This window comes from Stegostoma tigrinum, chromosome 1 (genome assembly GCF_030684315.1).
Source record: "Stegostoma tigrinum isolate sSteTig4 chromosome 1, sSteTig4.hap1, whole genome shotgun sequence".
In the NCBI taxonomy this organism is placed as follows: Eukaryota; Metazoa; Chordata; class Chondrichthyes; order Orectolobiformes; family Stegostomatidae; genus Stegostoma; species Stegostoma tigrinum.
In genome coordinates this window covers 188466427-188484340 of record NC_081354.1, presented here as the reverse complement: position 1 = coordinate 188484340, position 17914 = coordinate 188466427, and the positions used below count along the sequence as shown (strand labels likewise).

Genomic DNA, 17914 nt, shown 5'->3' with positions numbered 1-17914 from the left:
TTTGAAGTGGTATTATAGCTGGACTATTCATCCTGAGACCCTACCTGCCTACCCTGATACTTTTCACCGCCTTACTTAACAAAAATCTAATACATCTTAAAAATATTCATGTACTCATCTTACCGGTTTTTAAGAAGAGAGTTCCAATGACTCTTGATCTTGTGCGAGAAAAGTATTTGCTTCATCACTGATTTAAATATTTAAATAGTTATTCCTCGTCCCTGATTTTCCAATGAAAGGGCAGATACTCCTCAGATCTGTCAAGAATCTCAAGATCTTGTATGTATCAATCAAGTCTCTTCTTAATCATCTGAACTCGCAGTGGATGCAAGCCTATCCTGAGCACCCATTCCTCCAAAAACAACCTACCCAAGTCCAAATATTAGTCAAGTAAACCTTCTCTAAATTGCTTCTGATGTATTTATAAACTTCCATTACAAAGAGACTAATATTCTGCATAATAATCCAGTTGTGGTCTCTCTGATGACTTGTATATAACTAAAGCATAACCTCTGTATTTTTAGAGAGAGCATTCTGTTAGCTTTCCCAAATAATTACTGTATCTGCATACTAATCTTACAATATTCATGCACAAAGGCACCTAGACATTTTTTGAATGTAGGCACTTTAGATCAGACACAGTTGCGCACATAATAATGTCTTGTTCTATCGAAAAGCCCAGTGCCCTTTTGCCATAGTTGTGAGCTTCAGCTGGTTATTCCAAGATCATTGCTGTAAGTTAGTCTCTCACTCTCCAGCACAGTCCTATCTCTTTAGAAATCTGCACTCTTGGCCCGTTTGCATGGTTTGATTATTTTTGGTCTTTTCACCACATATATCTGTTTCAGAGATTACGGAGAGTGAAGATACTACACTGGAGAAGGGAGAATCTGAGGTAAGTGTCACTCACATGTTATGAGCTGCTGAGTAAGAAAATAATGTACCTCTGTACTTTGCCTTTTTTAATATAGAATGGACTATATCATCTTGAGGTCTATGCTTAAATGCAGTTAAATGCCAGTTATTTACATCACAGTGCAGTGATTTTTTTTACAATGAGTAACATGAAGGCTAAGCACCAAGTCTACCTCAGAATGTGGTTTACTGCATGTAACCATGTGACTTTCTCTCAAATTGTTGATCATCTCAAAAAGTTTTTGTTTGGTCTGCATCCAAATATATTAGGACATTATAATTATTAAAAGATCATGGCTTTCTTTACTGCAACATAGTTTTTAGGGATTCATTGTATTTTGGGCTGTATCATTGTATCTAGAATAAGACCTAAATATGGGGGAAGGAGGAATTTGTTCATCTGATTTTTAGAGATTTAAGTCACCTTCTCGCTTGCCATTCTTTTAGAAACGCCTTCAGTTGCCCTTTCAATCATTGACATTGCTTCGATGAATTTCCCTATCAGATACATATAGAAGGATCATTACCACAAAGAATGTGCATCACTGCCATCTTAGAGAAATAAATATAGACTTGCTAGCATTGCACATCTTAAAAATCAGTAAAAAATCCATTCTTTATTGTTATACATGGTCCCTCTTCTGAATTTTTTTAACACAGAATTGCCTAAAATGTACAGCATTTGCCTGGATTAATCCTGCATCTAATTATGTAACAATTCTGTACATCATAACTTGCATTTATGTAGTGGCTTAATGTGATTAAAGACCAAAGTATTTCACAAGTGCAATTAGAGAAAATATGAAACTGAGCCATGTATGGAGATAAAAGAACAGTGGCTTGGTCAAATAGTGTATTAAAGGAGGAGAGAGATTTAGAAGGGAATTCCAGGGATAAGACCAGGACCAAAGAAGATACAACCACAATTCAAACACGCAAGAAATCTGAAACACAGTGTTAGATTTGCAGGTGTGAAGGTGCATCTGAAGGTGGTATAACTAGAGGAAGTGATAGATGGGAGAAGCAATATTTAGAATTAGGTTTATTATCACGTACTCAAGTACAGGAGTAAAGTGGAAAGTTTACACTATTGCCCCTCACGGTGCCATCTTAAGTACAAAGTACCTAGGTACAAATCTTAGATTCAAAATACAGAAATAAAGGAAAAAAAGTTGCATTACCTTAATGATTCATAGTATAAGTTAGAAAATAAGAAATAAAATTAAAAAGATAAACATTACAGTCAGATAAACAGATTACAGATAAACATTATAGCTCAGCTGTAATGCAGATCGGGGGCTTCCACACATTATCTGGCTTGGCTTGCAAGCTGCTGACTACCCAGTCCAGCCCTCTGCATGCTCTTCTGTATACTTCCATGGAGTGCTTTGAAGTTGAGAAAATTGAAGGCTTGCAAATGTGTTTTGACAAATAAGTTGCTGGCTAGCACTTTAACCACGTGCAGTGGTGGTAGAAAGTCCAGGAAGAGAAATATTGTGAAAGAAAACAAATTTGAGGTTTTCTTAGGAAGAGGCAAGTGAAGAATTTGAGATATGTCCAAGTAGCTGTTCCCTTGGCAGCCTTAACAATGTCTGAAAAGGTGTGATTGCTATTTGAATTACCTTTGGACATGTGCATTAATCAGTGCATTACATCTACAGTATTCTATTTTTAAGCTATATTCTGTATAGTATTAAAAAGAATCTGTTCACTTAAGTATGTTAGTAAAGATTTTCCCACCTCAAGTCATGCACTTGATATTGATGGTTAGTTTGACCATTTTCTTGTCTTTTTAGAATGTTGGTTTGAATGTAAATGGCCGAGTTATTCGAATTAACAACCTTCCAGCTAGAGGTTACAAAGAGGATGACCTGAAAAGGCTGGCAAAGCCCTTTGGACAAGTATTGAATGTGGTTATCACATTTTCTAGAAATCAGGTGGGTTTTGCACTCTGCTTGATAAACGCGTTGCTATCAGTATTCATAACTTCATAACTTGAGGTGGCTTTTGTTTCAGCTTTTGTGATTCATATTCAGTCTTGCTCAATACTGCCCGATGTGCTTATTTTTCTTTCTGTTCCCCCTTCCTTTGCCCTCATCTTGATGTGAGCAACTTTCACTGAATCCCCTCAATCCCTGGGGAATACTGCTGACCAGAAATTGAACTGGACTAGCCACATATATACTGTGGCTACAAGAGCAGGTCAGACACTAGGAGGCCTGCATCCAAAACTCACCTGGCTCCCCAGTTTCTATCCATCAGGAATAAATCAGGAGTACAATACTGTTATTTCTCTGTTCCATTCTACTATTAATTTCTCCATCCTTATTAAAGCATTTTATTATAATTTTAAGGCATACCTGGAAATGGCCTGTGCAAAAGCAGCAGCAAAAATGGTGGAATTTTACAGCCTTTCCACAATCAAGTTAAAAGGAAATGCAATTAGTATGCAAGTACTACATCAGTACGTGGATCTGAGTGATATGGTAAGAGGAATTCGAAATAAGATATATGAGCCAGTGACTCTCTAAACTTCAAGCTGTTTTATGACACAGGCTTGGGTATTTACAGCACAGAACGATGTCATTCAGCCTGTTGTGTCTATGCTGGTCACTAAAGATCTGACCACATCAATACCAGGTTCTAGTTCTTGCCATATCGCCCTAGAGGCTGTGGCAATACATGTGAATACCTAAATACTGTTTGAATGTTATGAGCATTTCTTACTCTGACTTGACCATTCCTTTAGTCAGTGAGTCCCAAACTCCCACTTCCTGCTGGGTGAAAAATATTCTCCTGATCTCACTTCTTAGCTTTATGCCGTGTAACTTTAATCTCTCCCATGTGGGGTTTGAAGGCTATTGAAATTGGTGAACTCTGAGCTCTTTATTAATGTTTCAAGTGGACAATGTAATTGCTGCAATCATTGAAACATCCATGAAGATCAATACTGAAATTATTGGCAAGACGTTTAATAATTAAACTTTTAGGGAAGGAATGTTGATCACAGAAGCAATGAGAAACTAAATGTGGATTTGAGAGTAAATGTTACTTGAGCTGAGAAGATGTTGAATGATGTCTCATGGGCCAATGCTGAGATCTCAATGCCCAAGTCAGTCTAAACTAATCAGCTTTATAGCAGAGAAAGATGCAATTAACAGATTTACTGAAGGATTTGCTCAAGGGAAGCCAGTGCTTTTGTCACTGGATTAGTAATCCAGAGAGACATACTATTGCTGCATGGAGATGGTAAAATTTGGAATTGATTAATAAATCTGGATTTTAAAAACTAGTCTAATGGTGGGTTTGAAACCATTGTTGGTTGACATTAAAATCTCACCTGGTTCATTGATGTCCCTTGGGGAAAGAAAATCTGCGTTCCCAACCTGGTCTGACATCTGTGTAACTGGAGGTCCATAACAATGTGGTTAACTCTTAAATATCTTCATAAATAGAAGGCACTCAGTTGTACCTAACTGTTAAAATGTTTGATAACAGGAAATAAACTAATTCACCACCCTCCATCAACCAGGCTGCTGCCTTGTTGACTCTGCAAAGTTGTCCTTAGGTCCTCAGGGTGTAATTATGCCAAAATCGGGCGAGGTGTCGAACACACCAATCAAGTAAGTCTGATTTGGTCATTTTCATAGAATTGAGCCTTGCAGCCATAAGTGCCAAGAAGGTGATCTATGTCAACCTCTTGCTGAAGCTTTCAACATCACGCATGCCAGTCTTCAACCAATTTGATTCACAAGTATCATTTACTGAAGATGCCTGGGCTTAAGATTCTACGCTGCAGAACTTTTGCCTGAGGTCCTAGAGATTAGATTAGATTCCCTACAGTGTGGAAACAGGCCCTTCGGCCCAACAAGTCCACACCATCTCTTGGAGCATGCAACCCAGACCCATCCCCCTATAACCCACACATCCCTGAACACTACGGGCAATTTAACATGGCCGATCCACTGAGCCTGCACATCTTTGGACTGTGGGAGGAAACCGGAGCACCCGGAGGAAACTCACGCAGACACGGGGAGAATGTGCACACTCCGCACAGACAGTTACCCGAGGCTGGAATTGAACCTGGGTGCCTGGCGCTGTGAGGCTTCTGAGATGATCAATTTCCAGCAGCCACAACCATTTTCATTTCTAAGTATGATTCCAGCCAGTGGCAACTTTTCTCCCCAGTTCATGCTTACTCCAGTTTTGCTAGAACTCCCTGACGCCACACACAGCAAAATGATATTTTGATGTCAATGGGACTCACTTGCATTTTATCTTAAGGTCAGTTTTTCTCACCATGAGGTAAGGTGCTAGCTAAGTGGGCCTTGCAGACTCAGTACTACATGTCAGTCAACAGGTAATTACAAGTGCTGCCTGACAGCACTTTCAATGACTTACCACTTCACTGATGTTCAAATATAGACCAGTCGGGTTTGATTTGTCTTGCCTTTATGTGACAGGGCATAATTTGGGCAATTTTCCACATTGTTACATTGAGATCATTGTAGTAACTGTACTGGAACAGTTTGGCTAAGGGTGCAGTTAATTCTGAAGCACACCTATAGTTCAATTCCTAGAATATTGTCAGGGCTGTAAACTTTGCAGTATTCAGTGCCTTTAGCCATTTTTTGATACTACTCGGAGTGAATCAAATTGGCTGAAGACTGGCATGCGTGATGTTGAAAGCTTCAGCAAGAGGTTGACATAGATCACCTTCTTGGCACTTATGGCTGCAAGGCTCAATTCTATGAAAATGACCATATCAGACTTACTTGATTGGTGTGTTCGACACCTCGCCCGATTTTGGCATAGGTCCTCAGGGTGTAATTAAGGACAACTTTGCAGAGTCAACAAGGCAGCAGCCTGGTTGATGGAGAGTGGTGAATTAGTTTATTTCCTGTTATCAAACATTTTAACAGTTAGGTACAACTGAGTGCCTTCTATTTATGAAGATATTTAAGAGTTAACCACATTGTTATGGACCTCCAGTTACATAGATGTCAGACTAGGTTGGGGCGTAGATTTTCTTTCCCCAAGGGACATCAATGAACCAGGTGAGATTTTAATGTCAACCAACAATGGTTTCAAACCCACCATTAGACTAGTTTTTAAATCCAGATTTATTAATCAATTCCAAATTTTACCATCTCCATGCAGCAATAGTATGTCTCTCTGGATTGATTGATCAATGACCGTCCCTCCATCAGAGTTCAGAGTTGGGGCTTTTGGCTCATGAATAAACAACATTCAGCACCATTCACTCCTCTGATACTGAGGCAATACATGTCCAAGTATTACCATGGTAAGACCTGGACAGCGTTCAGACTTGGGCTCTTTGGGCAACTAAAACGCGTGCCATAGAGCTGCCAGGCAGTGACCATATCCATCAAGAGACAAATCAACCAGAGTTCCCTGACATTAATTTACATTACTGTAATTGAATGCCCAACTATCCTGGTAAATCTCTTGAGACTTATCACCAACTAAAAACTGAACTGGACACAGTGGCTACAAACGAGTGGCAGTTCACGGCTAGGAATCCTGGGATGAGTAATTCAGCTCCTGACGCCCGACAGCTTGTCCACTATCTACAACGCATCAGTCAGGAGTGAGGTGGAATAGTGTCCACTTGCCTGAATGAGAGCAGCTGTAACAACATGCCAACCACAACTGTACCCTCAACAAAGCTTGCTTGATTGGCACTCTGATGCTTTTAACATAGGACACAGTACAGGCCCTCCAGCCCATGATGTTTTGCTGACCTCCTGTCCTATTCTACAATCAAACTAACCTGTATACCCTTCGTTTTACTATCATCCTTGTGCCTATCCACGAGTCACTTAAATGTCCCTAATATATTTGACTGCACTACCACAGCTGGCAGTGCATTCGACGCACCCACTACACTCTGTGTAAAGAACATACCTCTTGACATTTCCCCTATACCTTCCTCCAATCGCCTTAAAGTTATGCCCCCTCGTGATAGCCATTTTGCCCTGGAGAAAAGTCTATGGCTATCCACTCTATCTGTGCCTCATCATCTTGTACACCTCTATAAAACCACCTCGTCCTCCTTTGCTCCAATTAAATAAGCCCTAGCTCCCTCAACCTTTCTTCATAAGACCTGCCCTCCAGTCCAGGCAGGATCCTGGTAAATCTCCTCTATACCCTCTCTAAAACTTTCACATCATTCCTATAATGAGGCAACCAGAACCGAACACAATATTCCAAGAGTAGTCTAACCAGGGTTTTTTAGAGCTACAGCATAACCTTGCGGCTCTTAAACTGAATCCCCATGCCAATGAAAGCCAACACACCATACACCTCCTTAACAACCCTGTAAACTTGGATAGCAGCTTTGAGGGACCTATGAACGTAGACCCCAAGTTCCTACACGCTGGCAAGAACCTACCATTATTCCTGTATTCTGCATTCAAATTTGACCTTCCAAAATGAATCATTTCATGCTTTACTGGGTTGGAGAGATAGTGAAGGGGCAGGGACTTAGATTAGTTCACAGGTCGGCGCAACATCGAGGGCCAAAGGGCCTGTTCTGTGCTGTTTTGTTCTATCTTCTATGTTCCATGAATTCCAACTGCCACTTCTTTGCCCAGCTCTGCATCCCATCAGTATCCCGTTGCAACCTGCAACAGCCCTCTACACTATCCACAAGTCCATCAACCTTTGTGTCATCGACGAACCTACTAACCCACCATCCCTCTTTCTATTCCAAGACATTTATTAAGATCACAAGGAGCAGAGGTCCCAGAACAGATCCCTGCGGATCACCACTGGTCACCATGGTCCAGGCTGAATACTTTCCATCTGCTACTACCTGTGTCTTCTATTGGACAGCCACCTTCATCCAAACAACTGAATTTCCCTGAATCCCATACCTCCTTACTTTCTGAATGATCCTACCTTGAGGAACCTTATCAAATGCCTTGCTACAATCCATATGCACCACATCCACTGCTCTGCCTTCAATGTGTTTTGTCACATTCTCGAAGAATTCAATAAGGCATGTGAGGCATCTCCTGCCCCTCTCAAAGCCATGCTGACTATTTCTAATCAAACTGTTCTTTTCCAAATAATCATAAATACTATCTGAGTGCTCTCCAGTAATTTGCCCACCATAGAAGTAAGACTGACTGGTCTATAATTTCAAGGTTTATCCCTATTCCCTTTCTTGAACAAGGGAATAACATTTGCCACCCTCCAATCATCTGGTACTACTCCAGTGGACAGTGAAGACGCAAAAATCATCGCCAGAGGGGCAGCAATCTCTTCCCTTGCTTCTATTAGCAACCTTGGGTATATCCTGTCTGGCCCAGGGGACTTAGCTATCTTCATGTTTTTCACAATTTCCAGAACATGTTCCTTCCTAACATCAACCTGTTTGAGCATAGATGCCTGTTTCACACTGTCATCACAAACTACAAGGTTTGTCTGCCCTTACAAACTACACAAACTAAAGCAAAGTATTCATTAAGGACCTTCTCTACCTCTACCTCCTCTGACTCCAGTTACACATTCCCTTCACTATCCCTGATCGGTCCTACTCTCACTCTGGCTATCCTCTTGTTCCTCACATAATCATAGAACGCCTTGGGGTTTTCCTTGATCCTACCTGCCAAGGTTTTTTCATACACACTTCTAGCTCTCCTAAGTCCATTCTTCACTTCCTTCCTAGCCACTTTTGTGGCCCTCTAGAGCTTTGTCTGATCCTTGCTTCCTCAACCTTAAGTAAACTTCCTTTTTCCTCTTGACTAGATTTTCAACATGTCTTGTCATCCAAGGTTCGTTCACCTTACCATCCCTTCCTGGCTGCAGTGGGATAAGCCTATCCAGCAGTCACAGCAAGTGCTCCCTAAACAACCTGCACATTTCTGTTGTGCGTTTCCCTGAGAACATCTGATCCCAATTTATGCTCCGCAGGTCCTGCCTAATAGCATTGTAATTCTCCCTCCCCCAATTAAATACTTTCCCATACAGTCTGCTGTTGTTCCCCTCCATGATTACTGTAAATGCCAGGAAGTTGTGATTACTGTCACCAAAATGTTCTCCCACCAAGAGATCTGACACCTGGCCTGGTTCGTTGACAAGCGCCAAATCGAATATGGCCTCTCCTGTAGCTGGCCTATCTACATACTGAGTCAGAAATTCTTCCTGGACATACCTGACAAAATGTGTTCCATCCAAACTATTTGCACTTAGGAGGTTCCAGTCTATATTAGGGAAGTTGAAATTCACCCATGACTACAACCCTATCACTTCTGCACCTTTCCACAATCTGTCTCCCAATCTGTTCCTCAGTGTCTGTGTTGCTGTTGGGGGAGGGGGGGGGGGGTGTTTGTGGTGCGGTTTATAAAAAGCTCCCAATTAAGTAACTGCTCCTTTCCTGATTCTGACTTCCGCCTATACAGACTCAGTAGACAAACCCTCCTCGACGACCTCCCCTTCTACAGCTGTGTTATGATCCCTGATTAGCAATACTACTCCCCCACCTTTTTTTACCTCCCCCTGCTATTTCTTTTGAAACATCTGAACACTGGAGCATTCAGCAACCATGCCTGCCCTTGTGTTATCCAAATCTCCGTAATAGCCACAACATCATAGTTCCAGATACTGATCCATGCTCTAGGATCGTCACCCATATTCCTGACACTTCTGGTGTTAAAATAGACAAGCTTCAACCCGTCGCACTGACTGTAACTTTGTCCTGTCAACTGCTTATTCTTCCTCTCAGATTCTCTGCATGCCATATTGGCCTGGACGCCAGCCACCCTGTCCTGTGATCCTTAGCTCCGGTTTCCATCCCCATCCCAAACTGATTTAAACCCTCCTGACGAGCTCTAGCAAAGTTCCCGCCCAGGATATTGGTGCCGCTCCAGTTCAGGTGCAATCTCTCTTTCTAATATTGGTCCCACCTTCCCCAGAAGGTATCCCAGTGATCCACATACCTGAATCCCTCCCTCCTACACCATCTGTGTAGCCACGTGTCCAGCTGCATTCCTGGCCTAACTAGCTTGTGGTACCAGTAGTAATCCTGAGGTTACTCCTCTGCTCATGCTGCCTTTTAGCTTCCAACTTAACTCCCTATATTCACTTTTAAGGTCCTCATCCCTTTTCCTAGTTATGTCATCAGGACGTTGTGTACTACGGCTTCTGGCTGCTCACTCTCACCCTTAAGAATCTTGTAGATTTGATCTGAGACATCCCTGACCTTGGCACCTGGGAGGCAACATACCCTCTGGGAGTCTCGTTTGCAACCGCAAAATCTCCTTTCTGTTCCCTTACCATTGAATCTCCAATCACTGTCGCTCTCCCGTTCCCTTCTAAGCCACAGAGCCAGGCTCAGTGCCAGAGACCTAGCTGCTATAGCTTTCCTTTGCAGGCTTCACCCCCACCCCCACCCCGTAACAGTATCCAAAGCAGTATACTTATTATTGATGGGAACGACCACAGGGGGATCCCTGCATTGTCTGCCTATTCTCTTTCCCTCTCCTGACAGTCACCCAGCTACCTTTATACTGTAACTTAGATGTGACTACCTCCCTGTAAGTCCGATCACCCAGTCAGCCTCCTGAATGATCTGAATTCATCCAACTCCAGCTCCCATTCCCTAAGGCTTTTGTGAGGAGCTGGAATTGGGTACACTTCTTGCTGGTGAAGTCAGCAGGGACACTAGTAGTGGCCCTTACCTCCCATGTCCTACAAGAGGATCATGCAACGGCCTAGCTTCCATCCTGTCTTTTAACATCACTCCCTCCATCACTAACAGCAGTGACAGCAGTGTATGCCATCTTCAAGCTGCACTGCAACAATTCACCAAGACTGGTCAGACAGCAACATGTTAACCTGTATACTCTACCATTTAGAAAGTCAGAGCTAGCAGTTACCACCACCTGTGAGATTCCCTCTCAGCAACATGACATGATGACATGGAACTATATCTGAATTCTTTCACTATCAGTTAGTCAAACCCTGAAATTTCTTCCTTAATACAAAAATGGATGTATCTCCAACCACTTGAACTTGACTTGTTCAAGAAACAGCTAACCACACCTTTGCCAGGTAAATTAAATATGGGCTAGAGACATTGTCTGAGTTAGCAATGCTCACATCCTGCCAAGCAATGTTTGAAAAAATGTGTTTGAACCAAAACTAATTTGAATTTAGTGATCCAATTAGTAGATATTTGGTGAAAAAATGTTGATTAGGAATATGTGAATGAGATTGTAATTTCATGCAGATGGACAAAGCCTTATACCTTTGGGTATAAACAGTGACAGAAAACAAAATGGTTTACAGCAAAACAAGTGCAAAAGGGATCATTTGTAGTTTTGATATGAGAAAATCTCTGAATCTGGAAATACAAACAGATTAATTCTGGAATCCCAGTCAGTGGTGGAAGCTTATTTATTCATTTATCAGATTAGTTGCAAGATGTTCCCAGAATCTGCTGCCAGGACACTGGGCAAAGTATTACATTCCAAATTATTGGTGAAATTTGATATGTACAATTGGTGCCTTGTTTGTGAGGAAAGAAGTAAGAAATTGAATTATTGTGGGTTAGCAGTGGTAAGGAGGTAGAATGTTACGTTGGGGAAAGGTTTTTTAAAAGTTTTATTCTTTCATGGATGTGACCATTGCTGCAGTATTTATTGCTTATCCCGAATTGACCAGGCTGTGTAGGTTATGTCCCTTTGTCGGGGACATAGGCTCCAATTTCACTACAGCATCTAATAGAATTAACGTAAAATTCCTAAACCTGAAAAGTAAAGCTAGTTTCTGTAATGGTGACCATGACAACTGCCATCAGTTATTAGAAAATCTACCTCCCTTTAAGGAAATAAATCTACCATCCTTAACAGGTCTAGTCTGCAAGTGACTTGAGATTCTCAGCAGTATGGTTGACTAACTGTCCTCTGAAATGGCCTCATAAGTCACTTCGTTTCAAGGGCAGTTAGGAATGGTTAACAAGTACTGACCTTTCCAGCAATAGCCATATTCCTTGACAGTATAAAGAAAAATGTAATTCCCAGAGGTTTCAACTGAGAACATAAAAAGGGAGTGTAAATTAAAAACCTTAAATATTTGTGATCATGAAAAGCACTTAATAGACCAACACTTTGTTAGTAGTGTTAGAATTGTGTGTATCTTATCCAACTACATGACTACAATTTGACTAGAATTTCTAATATTCAGTTCCTTACTTCTTCTCCAGGAGCTAATATTTAAGGATATGATTGAAGAATCTGGATTTAAACCAGATGTAAGTATATTGCTACTTGTCTGAATTAAGCCATTGCTGATTCAGAGAAGTGTTTCATTAACTTAGTCAATGTGTGGAAATTGTGAATTGATTTTCTGATCGACACTCAGAGAATTGAGAAACCATGTGAAGGGAATGGCCGTCGACATGGAAAGAAAGAAGGTGAATCAGGCAGGTTTTTCTGCCAAAGGGTCCAGGCCCGAAACGTCAGCTTTTGTGCTCCTAAGATGCTCCTTGGCCTGCTGTGTTCATCCAGCTCCACACTTCGTTACCTCAGATTCTCCAGCATCTGCAGTTCCCATTATCTCTGGTTCTGTACATAGATTTTCAGCAGCAGTATCTGGAAAATTGATGATGATCAAAAGCAGCTGGAAGCAGTGGAGCTCTATATAGGCATCAGGAAAGTAAAGGACACTGCTTAAGTAAGCAGGCAGTGAAACCTGATGCCCTCTATTATATTAAATTCCTGTAGTGAGATGCTTTGCCTCTGTATGGTATTGTTTTCTTGATTTGAATTCTCACTTTATTTCATTTGTTTCATCATTTTCTTCATGTAGGCTGGATGTACTATATATGACCATCTTGTTCACATCAGCAATCTACCTGAAGATGGTTATACAGAAGTTGACATTTTGTGTGTTGCTTTTCGATTTGGAAGGGTAAAAGATTCCATGTTTCTGAAACCACACAACAAGGTGAACACTCCTGATTTGCATTTGTTCACTACAAAGGGCGATAGATAAATGAGTGGGCAAAGATCTGGCATGTGGAAAGTGTGAAATTGCCCATTTTTGCAGAAAGAATAAAAAGAAATGTATTATCTAAATGGTGAGAGGTTGCAGAACTTTGAGAAAGAGACCTGAGTGTCCTGAAGCATAGAATCATATCGTACAGAAGAGGCCATTCCGCCTTTCATGTCTGTATGTCAAAAAATATACCACTACCTGCATGAGTCTCCCTCTCCCATAGTAGGACCGTAGCCTTGAATATTATCACACCTCAGGTATTCATCCAAATACTTAAAGATTGAGACGTTCCCCCGTCAATTACCTTCCTAGGCAGTACATTCTAGAAGCTCTCTAAATCCTCTACTTTTCACTAATGAACTTTCTATTGTCCCTGTTCGTGCTGCTCATAATCTTATACATTTTGTGTCAGGTCTCCACAGCCTTCTCTGCTCAAAAAAAAGGCTAAAGCATATGTAGTCTCTTCATAGCTGAAATGTACCATCCCAGGTAACATCTGTCAAATCTCCTTTGCACCCCGTCCTGTGCAATTACATCCTTCCTATACTGTGCGTGAATCGCCAAAGGTTAAGTAGTAATCAGGAAAGCTAATAGAATGTTTTAGTTTATTGTGAAGGGAACTTAATGCAAAGGTTGAAGGTTATGCTTCGGTTATACAGAGTATTGGTAAAACCACATCTGGATTACTGTATTTTTTTCCTCCTTATTCATTGGATGAGAGCATCACTGGCGAGGCAGCAATAATTGCCCATCCCTAATTGCTCAGAGAGCAGTGAAGAGTCAGCCACATTGCTGTGGGTCTGAAGTGACATGTAGGCTGTACGAGGGAAGGATGGCAATTTCCTTCCCTAAAGGGCATTAGTGAACCAGATGGGCTTTTCTGACAATCGACAGTGGATTCACAGTCATCATTAGATTTTTAATTCCAGATGTTTATTGAATTCAAATTCCACCATCTGCTGTGGTGGGATCGGAACCCAGGTCCCCAGAATGTTATCTGGGTCTCTGAATTAATAGTCCAGCATAATACCACTAGGCCATTGCCTCCCCCGGTACATAGAATACTGCAGCACAGGAACAGGCCCTTCGACCCATCATGTTTGTGTCAACCATGATGCTATTCTAAACTGATCCCATCAGCTTGCACATGGTCCATATCCTTCTGTTCTCTATCTGTTCATGTGTCTGCCTAAATGTCCCTTAAACCTTAGCTATTTTATCCGCTTCTACTATTGCCCCTGGCAGCAAGGGTTAGGCACTTACTACCCTCCGTGTAAAATACTTGCACATCACCTTTAAACTTGGCCCTCTCACCTTAAACTGATGCCTTCTAATGTTTCATACTTCAACCCTGTTTGTGTATCTCATAACTTTATATACTTCTGCCACATCGTTCCTCAGCTTCCAACGCTGTTGTGAAAACATCCAAGTTTGTCCAATTGCATGGCCAGTCCACCTAACCGGCATATCTTTGGATTGTGGGAGAATATGCAAACTCCACAGAGACTGTTGGCCGAGGCTGGGATTGAACCGAGTTCCCCGCTGCTGTGAGGCAGCAGTGCTGACCACTGAGCCACCGGGCCATTCGCTTGTCCAATTTAAACGTCATCTGTCATTCCTCCGCCCAGCTTTCTAGCTGATGTATTTCTTCTTGCATCCTTCGACAGCTCCACCAATATTTTAGTCAACCTGAAACTTACTAAGCAGGCCACCAACATTTTCATCCAAATCATTTGTATATGTAACAAACGAGGTCTAAAGTGTCGCATCTAGAACTATATACAATGCTCCAGCTGATATGAGAGGCAAATTTTTTACGTACGGTGGTTCACATGTGGAATTAATTTCACAAGGAACTGGTGGATGCAGGCACAGTTACAACGTTTGAAAGACACTTAGATAAGTACATGAATAGGAAAGGTTTGGAAGGATACGGGCCAGGAGCAGGCTGCTGAAGTTAGTTTAGTTTGGGATTATATTTGGCATGAACTGGTTGGACCAAAGGATCTGTTTTTATGGCGTATGATTCTGGAGTCTAACCAGCATTTTATGTAAGTTCAGTGCAACCTCCTTTTGTTTGAACTGTATACCTTATTTATGAAACCAAAAATACAGTGTGCTTTCTTAACAGCTTTTTTACCACCTGTAATGACATGCACACTTAGACCACAGTCTTTCTGCTCCTGCAGCACAATAGAACAGTACCCCTTACTTTATACCATCTCGCCATATCCTTCATGTCTGTATGCATCACTTTACACTGCTTCTCCACATTGAACATCATCTGCCATCTGTCCTGTCCTTCCATTCACCTGTCAGTGTTGTTTTGAAATTCAGTGCTGTCTTTCTCATGGTTCTTAATTCTTCCAGGTTTTGTGTCATGCACAAACTTTGAAATTATACCTGTGCATCAAAATCTGGATTGTTTATAAGCATCAGAAAAAGAAAGGGTCCTAATACTGTCCCCTGGAGAAATCAATTACAAGCCTTACTCCAATTGAAAATTATCCATTAACCATGATACTCTATTTTCTATCTCTTTACCAATTTTGTCTAGTTGCTGGGTCTGTCTTTATAACTTTTTTGACCAAGGAGATGATAATGTTTGCTATTCTCCAGCCCTCCGGCACCATCCCCAAATCCAAGGGAGTTTGAAAGATCATTGCAAGTGCCTCCCCAATTTCCACTCTCACCTTCTAATTTGCATTTTTCAAGTGACCATTGCTAGCAATAGTGTTTCTCTTTTTCCATTACCCATTGAGTGGGTTTTTTATAAGCTAGATGTCTGCTCATCTTTCACACAGTTGTATACAATTGTACAACTGCAAGCAAATTATCGGAAATTTCCTGGTTGAGAACAATGTTGCACAGTATTGAAGATTCTTTGAACCTTTTTTCTAATCAGTCTGTTCAGAGATGTTATTACATGCCTCTGGAGCAGTTGAACCTGGGCCGCCTCCACCCATTAGTAGGGACACAAGCACTCTGCCACAAGACGGTTCCCCCGCACGGTATTAAATTAATCCACATAGATGAAGGTTCCAGATTGCCTAAGTTGTGCTATCCTGACTGATTAGCTTTCAAATATTACTTAATGCATGGTGTAAGAAGGGAAAAATCAGTCAGGATTTCTTGCTGCTAATTCAATAAATTAAGATTATGGACTTGAGTTTGTTTATAGTTAGTGTGCAGTCAGTTCACCCAGTTTAACCTTTTCCCATGCTGTGCTTGGTACAGGTCCTTCTACAGCTAGAGAGTGGGAATGCAGCCACATCCATGTGCAACTTTTTCCGAGAAATTCCTCATGACTTCCATGGAAAAACTCTGGAATTCTCTCTGTCTCCTAAGGCAGGAATGCAGTTGTTGGTAAGTAATCAGGGTTTTGTCACAAGTGGCTAATAGAGACATAAATAGTGCTACATGACTTTCTTTCAGTGACAGTAAATAAAAGGAATTTTTGATAAAGTGCCAGGGATTGGCAGGTTGGTGGGTACCTATAATAGAATAATCATGTATGGGTTCTGAGTTGAGAGAGTTTTATTGGCTGAATGACCTTTTCTCACTAACTCTGAACTCTGAGTGTATTTATATGTGCAAGGTTCCAGGTGGATGGGATCAAGAGCCATTTTGAATCTCCGGGTTATTCTGTTTATGTATTTGTTTGTTTTACACGATGACCAGGCATGAAAAAGCACATCCTCTGAAAACCATATCCAAGCAAAAGCCTTCCAAAGGTGAATGCCTTCGGTAGTGATTTCTGACATAGCCAGAAAAGTGTTGAATTATGTATTTTTAAACCCTAATGCTTGTTAGGCAAGCATCTGATTTTACATATTTTGGGGCAAAGTAAATTGGATTTACTACTAATGTGATATGCCAAATCCTGAAGTATTAAGAGACAATCCCTCCTCAACATAGGTTTGGGCAAGTTCTAAACAGCATTCTTCTTTTAGCCTGTGAAGGCTTACCACTTGATCCTGCCACACCTATATTTTTCCTTACCTACACCATTGAGGATACAGCCAATAAGCCGTCTCTGACACATTTAATCTTTTATCTTCATTGCAGCTTGATTTCACCAGCGACAGTCCAGCTGGGTTTCGCTTTGATTCTCCTCCAGCTCCTCAACTTCGATTGAATGACCCGCAAGGAAATCCTCTGCAGGGTCCGAGTTCCCAGCAAAATATTAAAACTAGCTCAGGGAATGGAGCACAATCAGCCAGTAAGGAGCCAAATCCCTGGTGGGGACGCTCTGGACAATCGATACAATTCATGCCACTTCCCCATGCTAAGCCCGTCCCTCCAACTACGTCAACGGTTTCAGAAAAGTCCACATTTGAGACTATATTGTCCGGCACAAGGGCAAAATGGTCATCTGAACTCCTTCACTGGGCCGGTGGACCCCTGAAGGGCTCCCTCGATGACAAAAATTGCTGGAAAGCCATGACCTATCGAGAGACACCACTGGAATGCCATATTCTTTTACCTTTGGCATTCCGTCTTCCACTAAGTTTGGAACACCAGAATCGTCTCCGATTCAATGTTGGCATTCCAAATATCCCAGCTGTTGCAGCTCCTGAAGTCGATCAGCCGATGTTTCAGTTGCTCGTCTCAAAAGGTGTGGTTTCCACCAAGCAGGAGCTTGACAACTTGTTAGGTGTGATAGAAGCAACTCGTTCCATCCAGTCAAGGGTGACTGAAACTGTAAGTCCCCTCATTTTAGCTGCCCAGAAGTTTGAGCTGGATAAACTGAAGGGTGATTTTGAATCCCTGTCTCGTGATCAACTAAAGGAGAGTTTGCTCTCTGCAATCACTGCATGTCGTCTAGCAGTAGTTTTAGCTGGGCAGACCCACACTTTCCTTTCTGAATTGAGGTCTGATAGGCTGTTACGGGCAACTGGCATGGAAAAAATTGCTCCTAGTCCTTTGGATTTTCCTAACCTATCCACCACAGATTTGTTAGGTCCTCATT

General features: G+C 41.6%; 1 protein-coding gene across 4 annotated transcripts in view; it reads left to right on the top strand.

The window, feature by feature from the left end:
- The window catches only part of znf638 (zinc finger protein 638), a 203750-nt gene that overhangs the window by 131027 nt on the left and 54809 nt on the right, over positions 1 to 17914 (top strand). For all 4 annotated transcript variants that reach the window (XM_059650726.1, XM_059650723.1, XM_059650722.1 and 1 more), the window contains exons 11-16: positions 849 to 895; positions 2712 to 2852; positions 3270 to 3401; positions 12149 to 12196; positions 12754 to 12891; positions 16180 to 16308. In XM_059650726.1, coding sequence (XP_059506709.1) covers positions 849 to 895; positions 2712 to 2852; positions 3270 to 3401; positions 12149 to 12196; positions 12754 to 12891; positions 16180 to 16308 — 635 coding nt within the window. The remainder of the gene's footprint in view (positions 1 to 848; positions 896 to 2711; positions 2853 to 3269; positions 3402 to 12148; positions 12197 to 12753; positions 12892 to 16179; positions 16309 to 17914) is intronic.